This window comes from Polypterus senegalus, chromosome 14 (assembly GCF_016835505.1).
Source record: "Polypterus senegalus isolate Bchr_013 chromosome 14, ASM1683550v1, whole genome shotgun sequence".
NCBI lineage: Eukaryota > Metazoa > Chordata > Cladistia > Polypteriformes > Polypteridae > Polypterus > Polypterus senegalus.
In genome coordinates, this window is record NC_053167.1 from 116,001,661 (window position 1) to 116,022,169 (window position 20,509).

Genomic DNA, 20,509 nt, shown 5'->3' on the forward strand with positions numbered 1-20,509 from the left:
CAAAAAACAAATGTCAGAATTAGATTCCTTGGGCTTCAAAATCACAATCTACAAGTAGAACCTTTGATTAAAACCCAAAGAAAACTCAGAAAAAGAATAAAAAAAACTTAAACAAGCTGATGATAACAAAAAATTCCTCTGAATTGCTCATGTGGGCTACCTCGGCCACGAAATTAGACTTTTACATCATCTCATAACAAGCAGTGGCATAGTCATGTGCCATAGCTGACAGAAAAACAAAAGGTGCTCTGGCACGAGGCACTGCTGACAGGTAAAGAACTGTGGAAACCTCCACTGACATTGAACACATTGCACAGGTTGATGGCAGTCATAAACTCTGATCGAAAGTCATAATCATTAAATATTGATTAGAACAGAAAGTCATACATGACCAAAGACTTGGAGGGCTAGGTTTCCTCCCCCACGTTATTGGGCTTCAGGTCCTTCACACAGCGAGTGCTAGTCACGTGACAAGTCTGACAAGACAAGAATGGCCTTGTAAGCATGTCTGTCAAGAAATGAGCCACAGCGACAGTAGATGGCAATGAAGGACATTGCAGCAATCTCGGCAGAGTGACTTGGGATGCTGTGTTCTACATGAAGCACCTTTCTTCAAGGACATGATGTCTGAGTGTTACTAGTTTAACATAATCAAGGAGGCCAAATTTATCTAAAGATTCCATAACTAAGTTCCCAACAGCAGTTTTCACATTCTCCTCTTGTTTCGGTAGGTTTAAGGTATTCGTTATTTTTGTCTTACATCCCAAAGGTGTAGCTCTAAATTGACCCCATGGCCGTGTGACAGAATGAGCGTCAATGTGACTTGGAATCCTATGAAAGTCTTGTTTATGAAATTTGATACTAAGATTGGCTACTTTGTGCAGTTCTGAAATTTTAATTTGTACCAGCTTGTTTTGTAACACCCTTAATTTTATGGTTGCTTCTTAATCTCCAATTAGTGGTAGACAATAGTACATCTTTTGTTTTTGTAAGAAGATAAGATACGCATATTTAATGTATTAGCATTTTTGTGCATTACTACTTTTTATCCTTTATAATTTGTCCTTTTTTATTTTCGGATGAAAGTTTAGATGATTTGCTTCGATGTGGAATTTCCTTTGCTGCCAATATGGTTGTTGTGGATAAGGAGAGCACCATGAGTGCAGAAGAAGACTACATGGCAGACGCAAAAACAATTGTGAATGTACAGACACTATTCCGGTAAGAGTGCCTTTGGTCTGAATGTAATTTAAAGTTTTCTTGTCAGTTTAATTATTGTCTAGTATGTGTGTACAGTATGTGTCTGTTTTATGAATGTCATTGTTATTTCAGTTGGCCTGATGGATTAGCAGAGAATAAAGTTAATTAATAATATGAAAGAAGACTTGCAGGTAATAGAAAAATGCTTGGCTTTAAATATTTAGAAGAGAATTAATATTATTTCTTTGTTAAATATTTGTAAGAAGTTGGAGTACATGGTTTACCCCGTCTTTGTGAATTCTTGCTCCATCTTATTTTCCTACGGTTGCCATAATACATATTTCAACACAGAAAAGTAAGTAAAACTTTAATTAGTTCAGCTGCTCTTTTAGACCATATAATTTCCCATTTTTACTAATAAGATCACCTTTCCATTTTATGCCTAATTAACAGCTCTGTCTACTACACTCATGACAGAACTCGAAGGTGCAAGCAGCTGTGTGGTTTCCAGCCCAGTGCTCTTGGTGAATGGCCTAAATCAATGCACCAGACTCTGTAATTGTTAGTGTATTAACAGTGTCTGTTTTCACATAATGTGCTTTTAAATTTCTGCAGTCAGTTAATCATTTTAGATTTTTCCCAGTGTGAGAAAGTTTATTACATACTGTAAATACATTGCATTGACTGTTTACCTAATTGAACCCTTGTATTGTCCTTGGATCTGTGAAACCCATTTTCATTATTTACTAAAAAAATAACAGATTCAGATTTTTTTTACATTTTATCGAATTTATTAAAATCAAACAACATTCCATACAAGCAAGTCAAATTTTACAAAACTAGGTTCAAATCAAGTCAACCCCCACCCATGAAAAAGAGAGCTAGGCCACACAGTGAAACTTTAATAGTAGAAAAGATAAGTAAGTAAATAAATAGAATAAAAAGGGGAAAAGAATCTGCTTTTTCTATTTAAAAGCTTATTCTAAAATATTAGTAATTTACTGCCAGGTTTTAAAAAAGTTTTGCACAGTTTCTCTATGTGTGTATTTAATTTTTTCCAATTTCAAGTAGTATATAACATTGGTTACCCAATGGCTGAAAAGAAAGTGAGTTAGGATTCTTCCAGTTGAGCAAGACAAGTCTACGTGCTAATAGTGAAGTAAAGGCAATTACAGTTTGTTCTTCTCCGCTTCAAGTCCATCTGAAAGTCCACCAAGGCTGTCTGAAAGGCATTTAAATATTTTGATCCAAAATGATATTGGCGCAGGCCCAAAATATATAACCCAATGAGGATGGAACTTGATTGCAACGTTCACAGGTTGGATCTTGACCCTGGAAACATTTTGGACAATTTTAAATGAGACAGATGTGCTCGATAAATGATTATAAGTTAAATAAATGTATGCATTGTACATATGGAGTTCAAGTGAATTCTGTGCATTGCTACCTTCTATTCTTTTTCCAAAATGATGAGTGAGCGATCCTTTTCCCAATGTACTCTGGGATCTTTGAAAGGGAGGGACTTGTTTTTATATGTTAGGGAAATGCTGTTTGAGTCCTCAAGACAGATCGATATTTTTTATGGAGTAGAATTAGGTGGTAGGTGAGAAAAGTCGAGCAGGTTTTGTTTAACAAAGTTTCTAATTTGGAGGTAGCGAAAGAAATGTGTTGCTGGAAGATTAAATTTGGAGTGTAATTGTTCATAGGATGCGAAAACGTTGTCTATGTATAAATTAAAACATTAAAAGCTGTGTACGTTTGAGAGGGAGGAAAAAAGTGGTTTCACCAAAGTATCTTTTCAACCTGAAATTCATTATCATTGGCTGATTTTCTTTGAAGAGCATGTTAAAGGACACATTTTTATTGAGTAAATACTGTTGTCTTAACCCCATCATATTTACATTACATTAGAGGTGGAAACTGTCTATAAAACAACAATAGCCCCACTTTAGAGGCTTTGTTTCAAAATACCTCTTAATACCTAATTTAAGGAAATTATTCAGTCCATTAAGCTCATTTGGTTAGCTAATAGCTAAGCAGTTGCATCCTCGTGTTAGGGACAAGTGGGGCATGTTCCACCAGATGGTGCTGTTTTGTGAAATAAGTAATACACTTTTCTCAAAAAGTTTCAAAATTATATTTTTACATCTTACTTACCCCATATCATTTATAGTGATGGCTGAGAATCTTTTTTTATCTCATACTAGCTGAAATACCCAGTGTTGCCCAGGAGGAAAATAAAGTATTTGAGAAAAACATAATTAAAAAAACACAACTTTAAAAATAAAAATAAATTAACAAACAATAAAGACTCACTAAAGTCCTTGTCTTGCAGTGTTGTATGTATGTTATCATCCAGTTGATGCTCGGAGCCGGCCCAGTCTATTTAATTTGAAAAGCAACAGGGGCATGGTGCTGTTTAAACATAATGAATGCTGGCAGTTGCCTGCTATATACTAACTGTATAACAGCACGGGATCCTAGAAAGTATTGAAATCGTCAGAACTACTCTGGCATCTCTCTGTTATGAGGATTCGTGTTGCTGACATGCTCGCATTGTTTGTGCATTAGCAGCTAAGCAACTGTCTTTCTTAGGAGGTTTCCTTTTGCTGGTGTGCAGGCCTCACTTGCGTATTCTCGGAGCTGGAGCCCTTATCCTGACTCTACATCTCACTTCCGGGCCGGACAGACACACAGACTTGCACGCTTTGAACTCTGTTTAATTTCAAAAACAACAGGGGCGCGGTGGCCCTCAAACATAGAGAATGCTGGCAGTCACCTCCAGTTCGTCCTCTGGTGGTCCTTCCGAGTGTCAACTGAATGATAACATGCATACAAGACCATAAGTTCACCCCCCACCCTACCCAGAAGGGGGAGAGTTAGGGCTGATTTCACCCTACAGTATTTTTAGTTGACCATTGAGAAACATGTGTACCAAATTTCATAAAAATCGCTCCAACCATTCGGACATGATGCTGGAACATACATACATACACACATTGACTTTTATATATATAGATTTACGTAGAGAATTGAGATAACGTTTCTGAAATAACAGGAGCCTATGATGATTAGTGCTGCACAACAGCAAACATCATACAAAACATCCATTAAAAAAAATCTTCTGTTATTCATGTTGCATAATACACTTGTCAAGTCATTCAGTCCAATTGTCAAAATGTGCATGACACATGCATTTTTGTTTGCTAAAGTATTGTTAAATAATTACCCATGGAAAATGAAAGTAGTTCACGAACAGAAAGCCCCTTCACACATATTGCATTTCTAAACTCGGTTCATTTTTGATATTATTTGCTGTTGTCTAGTGTTGGGTACCTGCTCTGTTAGAAATGTTATCTCATGAAAACATGAGAATTTTTCTTGGCCATCACTACAATCTGCATGAGGTAAGTAACATATAATAAAAAATATCATTTTTGGGTGGAGTATTCTTTTAACTTAAATATTTTGCCAAACCTGATTTAATGTTTTTTATCATTTTTTTCCTCTTTTCCATCATCGCTTATTGTGTGGTGAGTGTACTGGCACAGAAATGGCTGCAGTTGCATCATCCAGGTGGACGCTACACATTAGTGGTGGTTAAAGTGGCTCCCCATTCACTATGAAAAGTAGTGACTATGAGTAGTGACAAAAGCGCTATATAAATGTAAAGAATTTTAATTGTTTTTAATTATTATATGCTCAATTTTAATTTTGTCGGAAAATGATGAAAAATATTTCATCTTTAGCATGTGCTAGTCTGGTTGCGGGTCTGCATGTGTGCATATGTGCAACCTGATTTTTCTTTCATGTTCTTTTTTTAATTGCATGTGTACCAATCAAGTAAAGTCAAGTGAAGTTGGGGGGCATGCACTGGTATGGCACATTGCCGTACCCACTACACAATGAAACAACTCGGGATCCTGGTTGGCAACCCCACAGGCAGACACACGGTTCAGTCCCACCCTCTGAAAATGACCTTCCATCTGCCACAGCCAGGTGTTACGTGTTCTTGGCCTGATCCAGCCACTCAGGTCTCCAACAGTGAGGATCTGACGAGCTGGATCATCCTCGGGGAAACGTGCCACATGGCCGTAGTGCCGTAACTGACACTCCCTCACAATGCAGGTAACGTGCCTTATTCGGGACTCCATGAGCAACTGCTCATTCGACACAAAGTCAAACCAACGGTACCCAAGGATTTTCCGGAGAGACACAGTACCAAAGGAGTCCAGTCTTCGTCTCAGGTCACTGGATTGTGTCGATGTCTCGAAACCTTATAGTAAAATAGGAAGCACCAGGACACTAAAGACTTGGACCTTCATCCTTTTGCATAGATATGAGGAGCACCACACACCCCTTTCAAGTGACCTCATGACCCCCATGCTTTCCCAATCTGTCTACTGACTTCATAGGAAGAGTCACCATAGACAAAAACAGTCACCATTATTGAAATTTAAGGATAAATTACACACAAACATTAGGGAGGTTCTCTTTACACAGAGAACCACAAACACATGGAATAAACTACCAAGTAGTGTGGTAGACAGTAGGACTTTAGGGACTTTCAAAACTCGACGTGATGTTATTTCAGAAGAATTAAGTTGATAGGACTGGCAAGCTTTATTAAGCTGAACAGTCTGGTCTCGTCCACATTTTTCCAGTGTTTTTCTAAAATGCAAGCCTGCCATAAGCTACAAAAAGACCCCAGTACCCTTCATCTCCATTTTAAAGCAAAGAGCAGGCTAGGTATTTGTTAAAATGTATAAAAAATATTTCACATTAGAACACAATTTCATGTGGCAAATTGACATGTGCCTTGATCATGAAGAAATAACTTTGACCTAAAAAATACCAAAGTTATCCTTTAAGGTACAGTATACTTGGCCTCTGCCAAGAAAAGATTGGAAAAAAATATTTTATTTGTTTTCTGACATTGCATTTCTTAGCTTTGAAAGATGATCTTAACTTATCTCTGTGCGCTTTAATGCCATTTGGGAGTCCACCAAATATCATAACATCATAATCACAATATTTTTTTTTAGTTTAAATTAGATTATAATTTATTTGTCCACAAGGGTTTTTTTTTTTTATTATTGGTTTCACTTCATGATTTATGTCACAAAGCATTAGGAATTATAACAAAATATTTCACCCTATACAATTTCTCGTACTAGGAATTTATTAGTTTTCGCATACCCCTTAGGGTCAGCCATTGTACAGCACCCCTGGAGCAATTGAAAGTTAAGGGCCTAGCTCAAGGGCCCAGCAGAGTAGGATCTCTTTTGGCAGTGACGGGGATTTGAACCGGCAACCTTCAGGATACCAACGCAGATCCTTAGCCTCACAGCCACCACTCCACCCCAAATATCAACTTAAACCTGAAGACACATGTTAATAATTTTAATAATTCAGTGAAGAAAAGTCCAAAATAACAAGGTAAGGTGTCAGTGATGATTTGCGCATTGCCAACTGTATATTTGGGTGAATTCAGTAGTGTTATCAGCTGGAAGTGTCATGTTACATTGTGCACTGCTTACTGTTTTTATTCTACATAAGATAAACCATTGTTACTTTTAATTGAGCCTGTCAATAGCGAGCACTATCTTTAAAACTTTATGCGCACTTATTTTAGAAGTTGAAACTTTTGCAGGCCAGAAGACTGGCTAAGGGCCCTAGAAATGGTAGTTTTTTAGCTGAAAGTACAACACATTTTTTACAAGACCATATTAACAGCAGCAAATGCAGGAAAAAGCTGAAGCAGAAGTCCAAGCATAACCTTCTATGGTCTGTAGATGTCAGTGTTGCATTGCAGCAATAGTACTCTGTAAGAAGAACTCCAGAAAGGGATCAGTTAAACAGACAATGTTTGCTGAAGTCATCTTTGGTATGCTTATGAGTGCATAAAAGATCACCTACAATATTATTGAAAAACCAGGAGGAAAAGTATTCCTTGAATTGCTGAACAAATACGGACTTAAACTGATGCAGTCTGTCAAAAGAATGTAAACACGTACTTCAATATTTGAGAAGAGAAAACTAATTTAAAATGAAATAGATCTTAACTGTACTGATATTGCTTTGGTATAGCCAAGTTTTATAAATATATTAACTTAAACGAAATTTTGAAAATAGAGATATTTGGTTCCGCCTATGTTTAACATGTTTTTATATTAATGTGTTTATTATTGTAGGTTTTGTTGTTTATGTCCATGGTCGACTGGTACTCTATCCAAAGCGAAGTGCTTCCCCACCCAGGATGGGCATGGTCAGGGATGTTTCTACATTTCAATTGTATCAGGGTCTTTACCACTGAGGAGCGGGGTGAGGGGTCTCCCCTGGACCTTCGAGCCCATTGGCATACTGACATATACATGTAACATCGAGGAGCAAAGGGTGGGGGGGGGATTGTTATTCCTTGGGATTTGAACACATGAAAATGTGTAGATAACATTGAACACTGAAATTTCAAGTTAAATGATCTACATTTAATTTTGGGTGATAAAAAAATAAGAGGATGAACAAATCAAGGGCATAGCACAATAGATCACAATAGAACCTCTGAAGCCCACCCTTCCCAATGTCACTGGACCCTCTGATAGAAAATTATGTTAAGCTTGTTTCAGAATACTACTGTACATGTTACATCATTACTAGATCCCCCTCTATTCACCAAATCACTCCCGTCTTGCAGCAGCTTCATTGGCTCCTGGTTAAGTTCCATATTGACTTCAAAATTCTCGTGTTAACATTTAAGGCTATCCACAACCTTGCCCCTCCATATCTGTCTGACCTCCTCCACGTTGCCATGCCCTCCCGTACCCTTAGGTCTTCTTCCTCCATCCACTTGACTGTCCCCTTCGTCCGTCTTACCACCATGCAGAGCAGAGCATTCAGTTGGAACTCATTATCATCCGAACTTAGAAATATTAATTCGATAGATAGATAGATAGATAGATACTTTATTAATCCCAAGGGGAAATTCACATAATCCAGCAGCAGTATACTGATACAAAGAAACAATATTAAATTAAATAGTAATAAAAATGAAAAAAATTAAAATAAAATTAATGTTAGCATTTACTCCCCCGGGTGGAATTGAAGAGTCGCATAGTGTGGGGGAGGAACGATCTCCTCAGTCTGTCAGTGGAGCAGGACAGTGACAAAAGTCTGTCACTGAAGCTACTCCTCTGTCTGGAAATGATACTGTTCAGTGGATGCAGTGGATTCTTCATGATTGACAGGAGTTTGCTTAGTGCCCGTCGCTCTGCCACAGATGTTAAACTGTCCAACTTTAATCCTACAATGGAGCCTGCCTTCTTAACAAGTTTGTCCAGGCGTGAGGCGTCTTTCATCTTTATGCTGCCTCCCCAGCACACCACCACGTAGAAGAAGGCACTCGCCACAACCGTCTGGTAGAACATCTGCAGCATCTTACTGCAGATGTTGAAGGATGCCAACCTTCTCAGAAAGTATAGTCTGCTCTGACCTTTCTTACATAGAGCATCAATACTCATTTTTCAAATTAAACCTAAAACTCATCTGTTTAAGACTGCTCTTTCTCATTGATTATAATTGCTTTGCCCAATTTTAATTTTAATTTTTGTAATTTTTAGTTTTTTTATAATTTTATTTTATAATTATATTTTATATTATATTTTATAATTTTATAATTTAGTTTTGTTTATAATGTGTTTTATCTGTTGTTCGGTGTCCTTGAGTGTTTAGAAAGGTGCCTACAAATAAATAAACTGTATTATTATTATTATTATATACTATGTTATAATAACAGTGTGTTATAGTAGTTATATATTGTATTATGTTATAATAACATGTTGTATGCTACTGTGCTCGTATGTTATGTTAGGTTTTGTTTCCAAATGTCGCTCCTTCATAATTATTCAGGTTGCCTTGTTTGTCACGGAGGTTATTCATGTCATGAAATTGCTCCCCCGGCTTACATTTAAATTTCATTTTGTGTCTTATTTGTTCATTTGTCATTCATTAATTACTATTGTTCATGTTAATAGTGTTATTTTTATATTATTTGTCTCATCATTTATTCTTAGGCATTTTCATTTTGTTATTATTTAGTTCTTATGTCGGTAATCTTGTTCACTGATGTTCCTTATGTATTGTAAGTGGCTCTCTATGAGCCACCATTATCTCACTGCTAAAGAACGGCCCCTACCCTATACAGTCAGACTGTGAAAGTAAATTCCTTGCAGTTCATTTAAATTTGCTTTGGTGGAAGAGATTTTTGTATTGAAAGTATTGCTCTTATTTCAAATTTTACCTGTCTTTAGATTTTGCACTGGGACCCGGTTACTGTTGATTGTTTTTCAGGCAAATACTTTTTCCTAATTACATTTTTTATTTTGTTATTTTCCATTGCTTTTAAATAGTTTTATTTTGCCCAGTCTTACACAAGCCAGGATTTGACAGTAATCCTCTCCCTTGTGGGGCATTATGAATATTTCCTTAGGAATTTACCATTATTTGAGCACTTTTCAAGCCAAAGCCCCATTTAGCCCAGTGTAGGCCAAAGCCAGCTGTCAGAGTAGACAGTCAAGCTGCCTACAAGTGAACCTTATCTGGGCAGGCTAGTTAGGGAGTCTGGCCTACTTTCTAGCTCTGTTATGGATGCCTCACACTTTTTTATCATTCCTGTATGTGTCAATCATTACAAAAATAGCATTTTTAAATGAAAACATACTAGTGTGGACTCCCCTCAGCATCACCGCCCATACGTACGCAGGCTAGGATGCTTCATGAGTTACAGTAATGTTGGGCAATCAGCTGAGTTAGCATGTTTATGAGGAAGGCCTTCATACAAGAGATAAAGAATGATTTTCAATATGCTTCCTGACAAACAGGCATTAATTGTTTTTGCCAACAGTTTACATTAAGTGTCTCATTTTACTATAATGGTACATCACGATTACTTGCCTAGCTACATTGTGACAATATAGGGAAGTACTTTGTTGTTATTTGTATTCCATACATTACCCTATACATCAACAAACCCAGTACAGCACTAAACTGTAATAATGGGCAACTGCACTGTAGGTAGGCAGGTAAATTTTTTGTAAAATCAATGTAACAATAAGGACGGTGTAAAGTGTTGCCTCATTTTTTTTCAGTTGAGTTTCAAGAATACCTTTTCAGCAGAGTTTCAAGAATACCTTTTCAGCAGGGTATGAAATACTTGTTAAATCTGTGTGGCAGGAATGCCATTTTAATTAATAGTCATTTTAATGCTGAACCAATGATTGTAAGAAAAGTATAGGATGTGCAGACTAAACAAACTCCTAGTGTGTTTCACATTGAGCAATATCCACAGCTAACTGTAAATAACCCAACACACTCAACTCTGGGAGGACTTACTTTTTTTCCCCTGCTTCTAGGACTTTGGTGTCTTCATTCATCCAGGACTACAGGCCAATCTCATGATTCAATTTTAAATCTTAGCAAGAAAGAAAAAAAAAGTGTATTATGGTGTAAACGTAACAGTAGATATGTATTTTGGTTTTAATTTAACATCTTAGACCACTGTGATGCCTTGTGCCTTGGACCCCAGCATGGATCAAACACTGGGTGTCTTGTAGTTTGTAACTGAGCACGAGTGAGAGAATGTGAGAGAGAGAAAAAAGAAATATCTGTCCTTTATTATATTAAGTAACAGTCAAAAAGCAGTGTTGTGCATGTCTTTAGAAATGCAGTCAACGTTTGTAATGAAACACAAAAAAGGAAAAGAAAAAAATACAAGATTTTAATGCTCCCAAAATGTTATTACAATTGTAGGAAATCATTCTTTCAAAGAATTAAAAATAGACTGAACAGCAAAAAAAACACCTGATCAGTTCAAAACCTCTACTACAGCTGATGGTTTGGAAATTAGAACATTAGAAGAATCTGGTCGAGAACAGGCCATTCTGTCCAACAAAGCACACCAGTCCTATCCACTTAATTCATCTAAAAAAACATCATCTGGTTTTGAATGTCTCTAACATCTTAATCTCTACCACAATACTTGGTAGCTTATTCCAAGTGTCTGTGGTTCTCTGTGTGAAAAAAACTTCCTAATGTTTGTGTGAAATTTACCCTTCACAAGTTTCCAACTGTGTCTCCATGCTTTTGATGAACTTATTTTAAAGTCACAGTCTTGATCCTCTGGACTAATTCCCTTCATAATTTTAAACACTTCACTCATGTCTCCTCTTAATCTTCTTTTGCTTAAACTGTAAAGGCTCAGCTCTTTTAATCTTTCCTTACAACTCATCCCCTGGTTTCAGCCTAGTCGTTCTACCCTGGACCTTTTCTAGCGCCGTTGTGTCCTTTTTGTAGCCTGAAGGCCAAAACTGCACACAGGACTCCAGATGAGGCCTCTTCAGTGTGTTATAAAGTTTGAGCAGAACCTCCTTGGACTTGTACTCCACTTAACAGGGTGCTATATAACCAGACATTCTGTTGCCTTCTTAATGGCTTGAAAACTCTGTCTGCCAGTTGATAGTGTCAAGTCCACTACAGCTCCTAAATCCTTCTCATAAGGTATACTTTCAATTTCAGATCTCCCGCTGTGTATTCAAACCTAATATTTTTACTTCCTAAATGAAATACTTTTCAATACAACCCCTTCCAGGTAAGTGTACACACTATTTACACTATAACCCTCTGTCTATAAATAATAAAAATTGCATAAACTTTTAGTGGCTCAGTGGTGCAACCCATCACAGCATACTGGTGGCTCATGGTGGCCAGTATCCCTCACAGCTTTAGGGACCTTGGTCTGAAATCTCCCCTGGGCACTCTCTGGGAGGCACTTGCATGATCTTCTTGCCTGGCATTGGCATGTGCATGAGAGTGCACTGCTGTGGACTGGTATCCTATCCTGTGTAAAATCCTCTAACAATTTGTACATTTACAGTTGTAAAACAAGCATAGTTGGAGTCATAATCTCTCTGCTAGAATGTACACTAGATGTGTACCTGTTTCTGTAGTGCTCATTTTTATTATCGTATTATATGATATCATCTACTATTGAATTCTGCTCTGTACTTGTAATATTTCTGTTGCACTATTATATTGTATTGAGGATTACTTCTGTCCTCTTCTGTGTATTGTGTTGTATATACCCCCTTCTTTTTGACATCCAACCTACCTGGAAAAGGGTCTCTCTTTGAATGGCCTTTCCCGAGGGTTCTTCCATTTTTTCCCTACAAGGATTTTTTTTGGGAGTTTTCTCTTGTCTTCTTGGAAAGTCAAGGCTGGGGGGCTATCAAAAGGCAGGGCCTGTTAAAGCCCATTGCAGCACGTCTTGTGTGATTTTGGGCTATACAAAAATAAACTGTATTGTATTGTATTATTTTGTTTTTCTCTATATTTTAGGTTGTTCTCATTTCTCAGTATAATTACTGAACTGACACATCCTGCAAACATGAGGTTCATGCAGTTTAGAGCCAAAGACTGCTACTCTCTGTCCCTGTCAAAATTAGAAAAGGTAAGAATCCTTTACAAAAGATGTCTTACTGCAGAGTTCATTACCTAGAATTTTGTGTTGATATGTAAAAAATGTAAAATATTGTGTTCGGTGAATAAGGGATTTACATAGAAAAGTCAGAACAGAGAAAGTAAAATGCTAAAGAGAAAAAAGCAAAAATGAATGTAGTTAGAAGTGCCAACTCAAAGCTCCAGGAGATCTGATTCAAAATCTGTGCCTGCCTATCATCTGTGAAGATTTCTTTCCTGAGCTTTTTTCAGCCTTCCTTCCACGTCCTAGAGATTTCAATGGCCATTCACAACTTGCCTAGTGTGATTGTGTATGGTATGTTAATGTTCTCTCTGATAGACTGGCACCCTGATTTGGGAAAGATTAGGCTTTGCATCAGATGCCAGGGAGCTCCGGCCAACCCGCAACCCTGAAGTGGAAAAATTTTATTTAGTTTTAGAGAAGGATAATGGTCCTAACTTTCTCAAAAATCTCAGAGTGATGCAAGTTTGGTCCTACGTTTAGGAGTAAAAGCATTTTCTCAATTTTCCTTATTTAGGAAACTACTGATAACTTCACCAGAATTTAGGAGAGCTTGTGAGCTGTCCTAACTAACTAGGAGCTGCCAGAAGATGGTGCTCAGGCAATTTGTGTGCCACACATTCTGGTAAAGGGGGCATGTTTGGAAATACCTGACAGTGATGAACTTGCTAAAAGATATTGATTTGACAGAGAGGGAATAATATTTGTAATACGTTTACATATTTGCTCTATCTATGAGAAGAATATATGAATGTGTTGGTAACATTATGTCTTTTTTGCCCATTTGTAAATTGTACCTATGCAATAGTGATGATTTGAGTATGTCACATTTCTCAAATTTTAAACCAAACTTTGAATGATCTTACAACACATTAGATAATACAAAGATGTATTCATTTTCCCACAACTCTACATAAACAAGGTTTATTCATGCAAATTATTGGCTTTCCTAGAGTTGTTGATGGGATTGACAACACACACGTAAAGGTCATTGTCTCAAGTGTGGGTGAGCAGGCATATGTCAATCATAAGCGATATCACAGTATCAACACACAGGTAGTCTCATGGGGCCAGGCGAGAATACACATCATAGGGAACAACCCATTAAAATATTTGTTGTGCATAGCGGCAAAATCATGTGCTGCAAAGGCTACTCCCACAGGGCTGTGTGCTAAAACATGTGCCCTCAAGTTCTTGCATTTTAAACCACTGTTGGGGTTTCAGGGAAAGTGTAAAAAATACGGAGCAAAAGAGTTAATGCTGAGAGAAAATAAAACGCTTAAATTGATGTTATTCATTCAGGAGCTCAGTAGCTCAAGGTAACTGAAGCTTAATAAGTAACTTACACATTATAAAGAGCGCTATGACTGAACAGAAACACAAATTCACAGATATAGACTACCACAGTTTTAATAGTGCCTCTGTCTGCTATGATATCTTTATGTCATTTTAACTGTTACATCACTATATGACATAACAACAGCCAATTGAGTTTAGATACGCATTTTTGTCTATGGCTATACAATGTATTAAAAAGTGGCATATATTTTCTCTTGGCATGTTTGCATTTAAATTGGACAGTAATATTACATTTCGTTAGTTATTCGTTTAGACGTGCAGTCAGAAGATGAGTGCTGTGCAGCCTCATCTGTGCATCTACTGGTGTCGTTAGGCAGATGGGTTGATTCAAGTGTTTTGAGTACTGAAATCTGCATCTCTTGGGGATTTTCATTATCAGCTCTCTTAACTGCAGTCCCATTGATGGAGTGTGAGACACCGTTTACTTTAGGTGGATATTCTGCAGTTAAAATTTTCATGAATATACAGTACCTGAGAATTCTTTCAAGCTTACATTAACTTCTACACTATCATTGTAACTGAACAACAGAGAGCACACACAACACCTGAGATAACGTAATCATTCATGCTACTATTCGTCGATCAGTGCATTCGAATGCCAATGTACAATCTAATGCTACAGAACCCTTGCATCAGGTTATGTTTATTTATATTTTTATTTTAAAAATGTACAATGTGCCCACTACACATGTGGAAACACAATTAAATGTCTAATAGGTTTCTTGTAGGAGACTTTTTGACTGTAGACAGGTTCATTGTAATCAGAAGCTTATTGTCTGTCAGACAAGCTTAACGAAAGCCCCTCTGATCTTTGCAGTTGAAAATCACCACCCCTACTTTGAGCACCACCTTCATGAGGCATTGTATTGGTTCAGAAATGGGACACTCACTGAACCCTCTAATTGTTCCCATCCAAATTTAAGCAGAATTCGCTCAAGGTTGTCTACAGATTTATATATTTTATGTATATGTATATTATATATTATATGTCTGACTTTAGGGACACTAACACAAAGGTGGTTGTGGATGCAAACTCCATTATTCTTTTTTTTTTTTAATTTTATTGATTTTATTGAAATCACACAACATTCCATACAAATAAATCAATTTTACAAGAATAGGATTGGAAACAAATAAACCCCCACCCCCGAGAAAGAGAGCATGGGCAGCAGAATAAAACTTAAACCTAGTAAAAATAATTAAATAGATAAATTAATGAGTGAATATAGATGAATAGAGAAGAAAAAAAAGAGAATAGGGAGAGAATCTGCTTCCTCGGTGCTTTAAAAGCTTATAATGTTATTGATTAGATCCTTCCAGGTTTTGAAATATTTTTGCACATTATTCTTGATGTTGTTGTGAAGAGGCAACAATTACATGCAGCTTAGTGCAATATTCTACCTTTTTATGTTTTCCTTCTTCATCTTTTATTATTTCAATGTTATTTTTATTATTATTATTATCTTTGTGGTGAAGCTTTATCTTTAGTATCAGAAATCTACAAAAGGTCATTGTGATTTTCAATTAAACTACAAAAACGCCATCTTGAGTGCCATTTCGTGACTCAAGGTGCTGCAAAATCATGATGTCATTCATTCTCAGATGTGATCTCCTTATCCTCGCTGGGAGTGAACGTAGGATGTTTCATAACTACTTGTCATGTCCTGCTCTGGGGTAGGACACATTCTTATCCTGGTCAGTCCTTTAATGCAATTCCTGGGACTAATTCTGAGATGCTTGATAAATACGGTCACAGGTATAAGCTGACAGGCAGATGTGTGGATTCCCCCCACATATCTATTTGATGTAACATTTGACCGGCAAGTTCTGCTTTTTGATATTTCAGTAAAATAATAATCTGTTCTAAAAACGTTTAAAAACTACTCACCATAAAAATGCTGTCATTCAACAAAAAGGTACCAAACTGTCACAGTGTCTCTAAAGTGTAATAACACTGATATATTAAGCAAAACCATATCTGTTTCGTTTGTATAATCAGTATCATTTTCCTTCAGTTGTTTGTGCTTAATGCTATGCTTGTATCAGCATTAATTTCCTTTTCAGACACCATAGTGTTATTTCTTTATTATAAAATCAAGAGCAATCTCTGAGTGGATAAGATTCTTAGATATTTGCCGCAGCTGTTTGTAATAAATGCAATAAAAATATTCAGTGCAGTAAAGCTCAGTTTCATCTCAGATATGTTGATACCACAAGAGTATTGTTTCCCGTAGACTTTTCAATGCTGTCAATTTTTAGCACTTTTTTTTTTTTTTTTTGCAGAAATACTAATTCCATTTTTAAAAATGGAAACATTCAGTATTGCATTAAAACATGAGGGAATGCTCATCTGCAGTCCAGTCTGTTATTTTCCTGGGTTTAAAATCCCCATTCAGCAGGCGTTTTCTGTTCCCGACATGATAAAACTATGACTAATACACAGAACAGCAAAACAATATACAGAACATACACTTTTTTATTATCTGTGTTGTAATGTGAAGTCTCTTGCAATTTAAAAAAAACAAATTACTTTTTTGTTGTCCTTGACAGAATTATAAGTCAGAGTAATGGGTATTTTAAAATTCACTCTGTTTCATAAAATTGGCATATTGTGAAATAACATTTTTAAAATATTGTCCTGTGGTAGTGTTTTTGTAAGTGTTCTTTGAAGTCCCAGTTGATGGCAGTAATGTTCTTAATATTGCACTGTCTTCTTCTTTTATATTGTGGTCAGAAAGAACGTGAGAAAGGCTCCAATCTCGCATTTATGTTCCGGTTGCCCTTTGCTGCAGGAAGAGTGTTCAGTATTAGCATGCTGGATACATTGCTGTACCAGGTAATGTATTGCATTTTTTTTCACATTTAGCAAACATGTTATAAGTGACATCTATATGCCTGATCGCTTTTTCTGCTTAGATTATAATTCAGATTTTTTTCTATATTGCAAAATTGTTCACATCATTCATTTAATTCATCTCAACTCAATTAATTTAGCATAGCACTCTTCACTGAGTACAGGCTCAGGGCACTTGCACGTATTTACACTATAATGAGCTAACAGTAAATTATTAAACCGTACAACATTTATTTACATAATGACACAAATTACATTAAATCCAGAGAATGAATACCATTGATCAACACACACGTCCTGACAATATCATTTGATATGTCCAGCTGATGATTGAAGAGAGGAAAACAAAAACTGTAGTTAAGAGCATTACTGGAGAAGCAAAGTGCCTGGGGGTCCACAGTTGTTTACGGTGCCTATACAAAGAGTTCACCCCCAAGGAAGTTTTCATGCTTGTTAAACAACATTGAATCACAATGGATTTAATTTAGCTGTTTTGAAACTGATCATCAGAGAAAGTGCATTTAATGTCAACGTCAAAACAGATCTCTACAAAGTGGTCTAAATTAATTACAAATATAAAACAGAAAACGATTGATCAAATTAATGTTTACAGCCTGCAAGTCACAATTTAGCAGATGCACCTTTGGCACCTACAGTATGTACACAGATCTGTCTGTCTATCAGCTTTGCACATTTGGACCATCAGGTTGCATGGGGGCCATGAGTGAATGGCCTTGGTCAAGTCGATAACACTTCAGTTTAGGTACTGCAAACATGCATGTATTACTCATTTCCTCTTCTGTAACAAGACCTTAACAAAGGATTCTTTTGTTCTTCATGACACTTATAAAAAATCAGTAGATCGGTTGTTCATATCTGTGCTGTGTGAGATATCAACACGATAATAAAAAGACTTGTTAATATGAACAATTCACAGATCTTATACTAAATATGTAATATCAAGAGAAATTTGTCTCAGTTAGGCCGCCTCAGACCACTCCAAAGTGAAGTTTTGTTAGTAGGTCTCATTGCAGAGAAAAATAAACACTTTACTGATGTTTTGAAAGTGTTATGAAGACCCAAAGAAGTTTATGTTATGGTCTTGTTACATGATAGAAAATAAGTAGTAGATGCATTTTTGCAGCATTTTCGCAGCATCTAAACTAAAGTGTTACCATCAAGTCCAGTCACAAATTTTCAGAGATCTGAACTCTGACTTAGCCACTCTAGAAAATTAACATTGTTGATCTAAAGACATTTCTGTGTAGCTGTGGCTTTAGGATTGGAGTAGTTTTCTTGTAGGAAAACAGATCTTCTCCCAAGGCACAGGTTTCCTGCAGGCTGCCTCAGGCTTTTCTCCAGGATTTTCTCATATTTTGCTGTGTTCATTTTACCCTTTACCCTCACAAGCCTGCTACAGAAAAGCATCCCCGCAGCATGATGCTGCCACCACCATACTTCATGGTGGAAACGCTGTTTTCAAACCTGGTGTTTAGGCTGATAGACAAAAAGCTCAACTTTGATTTTATTAAACTATAGCACCTTCTTTCCAGTTGAGGTAAGAGTCTCCCATGTGCTTTCTGGCAAACTATAGCTGAGTTGTCATGTATGTTTTTAACAGTGGATTTCTCTTTGATAATCTCCCCTAAAGCAGAGCCAGTCAATTCATTAGGCGTCATAGGCAGACACCTTTGGCACCATCATCTGAGGGGCGCCATTTATGAAAGTTAATGGGATGAATGGGTGCTATTATCTGTTGGGCACTGTTTATGAAAATAAACAAGCACACACTCTGTACACCAAGTAGTAAGGTATAAAAAAAAAGTGCACTGTTTGTGCTACTGCAAGGGTGCATGCTCCAGACACAAAGGAGGTTACCGCCATCCATCCTTTTGTCACAGGTCATCGAAATCTAATAATATCAACTACCTGCTATGGACAACATGAGACAACATCCATCCATCCTGTCTAGGGTTCCAAATGGGCTTTGGCCAGCATTGCCATAAAGCTACGACTGGTGAAGTACCCAGGGCAACTGAAGCTTGTAACTCCTTCACAGTTCTCATAGCTCTTTTGGTGGTCTCCCTCATCCATGTTCTTCTTTGACAGTCACTCAGTTTTTGTGGATGGCATGCTCTAGGGATAGATAGATAGATAGATAGATAGATAGATAGATAGATAGATAGATAGATAGATAGATAGATAGATAGATAGATAGAACTATATTTGTCTCATATATATCACATGCTCTTTAAATAAATAAATATATACATTAATAGAAAAACAAATAAATATATACACACAGACCCTAGTATGAACGCACACCAGAATGACTAAAAAGGAAGAAAATAGAAAAGAAAGAAACATCTGACTTGTCAATCCCAGTCCCAGTGAGGCATTATGCAGGCATATTGCTATTCCTATACAGGAGCTGCTGTAATGTTTCTTGACACACTTCTGCTGAATGATTTGTTGGCTGAAAGTCCTCAGTGTTAGTGTGTCAGAGAGAGGATGTGCAGCGTTGTTCATAATGGCACTCAGCAGTTTTCTTTTAACTCTCTTCTTTGCTACTCTCTATAACTGAACTTACTCTTTTAATCACAGCTGAGCTATACTCTTTCCATTTCTTAATGACTGATTTAACTGAACTTCAGGGGTTATTTGGTTTTGATTTTTTTATCTCCATCCCCTCTTATGCTTTTCACTGAGTTGCTTGGGATGTTCATTTGTCTTCATTGTGTAGGTTGGGCCTGCACAAGCTTCATCTTCTAGATCTGGTGCATTTTTACTCCCATTTACCTAAACCCCCTTGACTAAAAACAGGTGATCTTCGATGAACTAATTCTGTCACTTCTAAAACCAACAGGCTGCACTAGTGATGATTTTGGTGTGTCATATTTAAGAGGGTGAATATTTATGCAATGTATTATTTTAATGTTTTGCATTTGTAATTAATTTAGACCACATTGAAGAGATGTTTACATTTTGAACTTAAAGAGTCTTTTTCTATTCATCACTGTCAAAAAAGCCAGATTAAATCTACTTTCATATAATAATAAAGTTTAAAGACTTGCAAATTGGTAACTTTTTATGCGCATTGTATAGCATTTTATAACATTGCGTGGAATGTCACCACCCTCTTGGGTATTCTGTGCTGAAATAGTTAAAAGTAGATTTCAATCCCATTGAATCGCAAGGCACTAAATATCTATTGCCACTTTCGATTGGCAGGAGTAGATGCTTTGACAATGCAGTGTAGGCATCAAATTTCACATAATACTGAGAAGAGAAACGAGACAGAGAAGGGTCAGTAGTACTTCATAAAGACTGGCAAGCTTTTATTCTCGAGAAACCAACTAACAGTTGCAATATAAGCAAAATATTAATTAGTGTTTTGTAATGGCGCCTGTGATCCTGAACTGGGTGAGATGAGAGTTTGATCTTGGATGGATAGATGGTTTTCAATGACTGAAATGCTTCCATCTGTCCATTTACTTAATCCAGTTCAGAACTGTTTAGGCATCAGTACTTATCCCAACAGTGTAAGGCCCAAACTGGGAACCAAC

At 36.8% G+C, this 20,509-nt stretch overlaps 1 protein-coding gene across 4 annotated transcripts in view; it reads left to right on the top strand.

The window, feature by feature from the left end:
- Nucleotides 1–20,509, top strand: part of kcnt2 (potassium channel, subfamily T, member 2) — a 368,106-nt gene that overhangs the window by 239,585 nt on the left and 108,012 nt on the right. For all 4 annotated transcript variants that reach the window (XM_039735377.1, XM_039735379.1, XM_039735378.1 and 1 more), the window contains 3 exons: nt 1,087–1,221; nt 12,589–12,700; nt 16,824–16,925. In XM_039735377.1, coding sequence (XP_039591311.1) covers nt 1,087–1,221; nt 12,589–12,700; nt 16,824–16,925 — 349 coding nt within the window. The remainder of the gene's footprint in view (nt 1–1,086; nt 1,222–12,588; nt 12,701–16,823; nt 16,926–20,509) is intronic.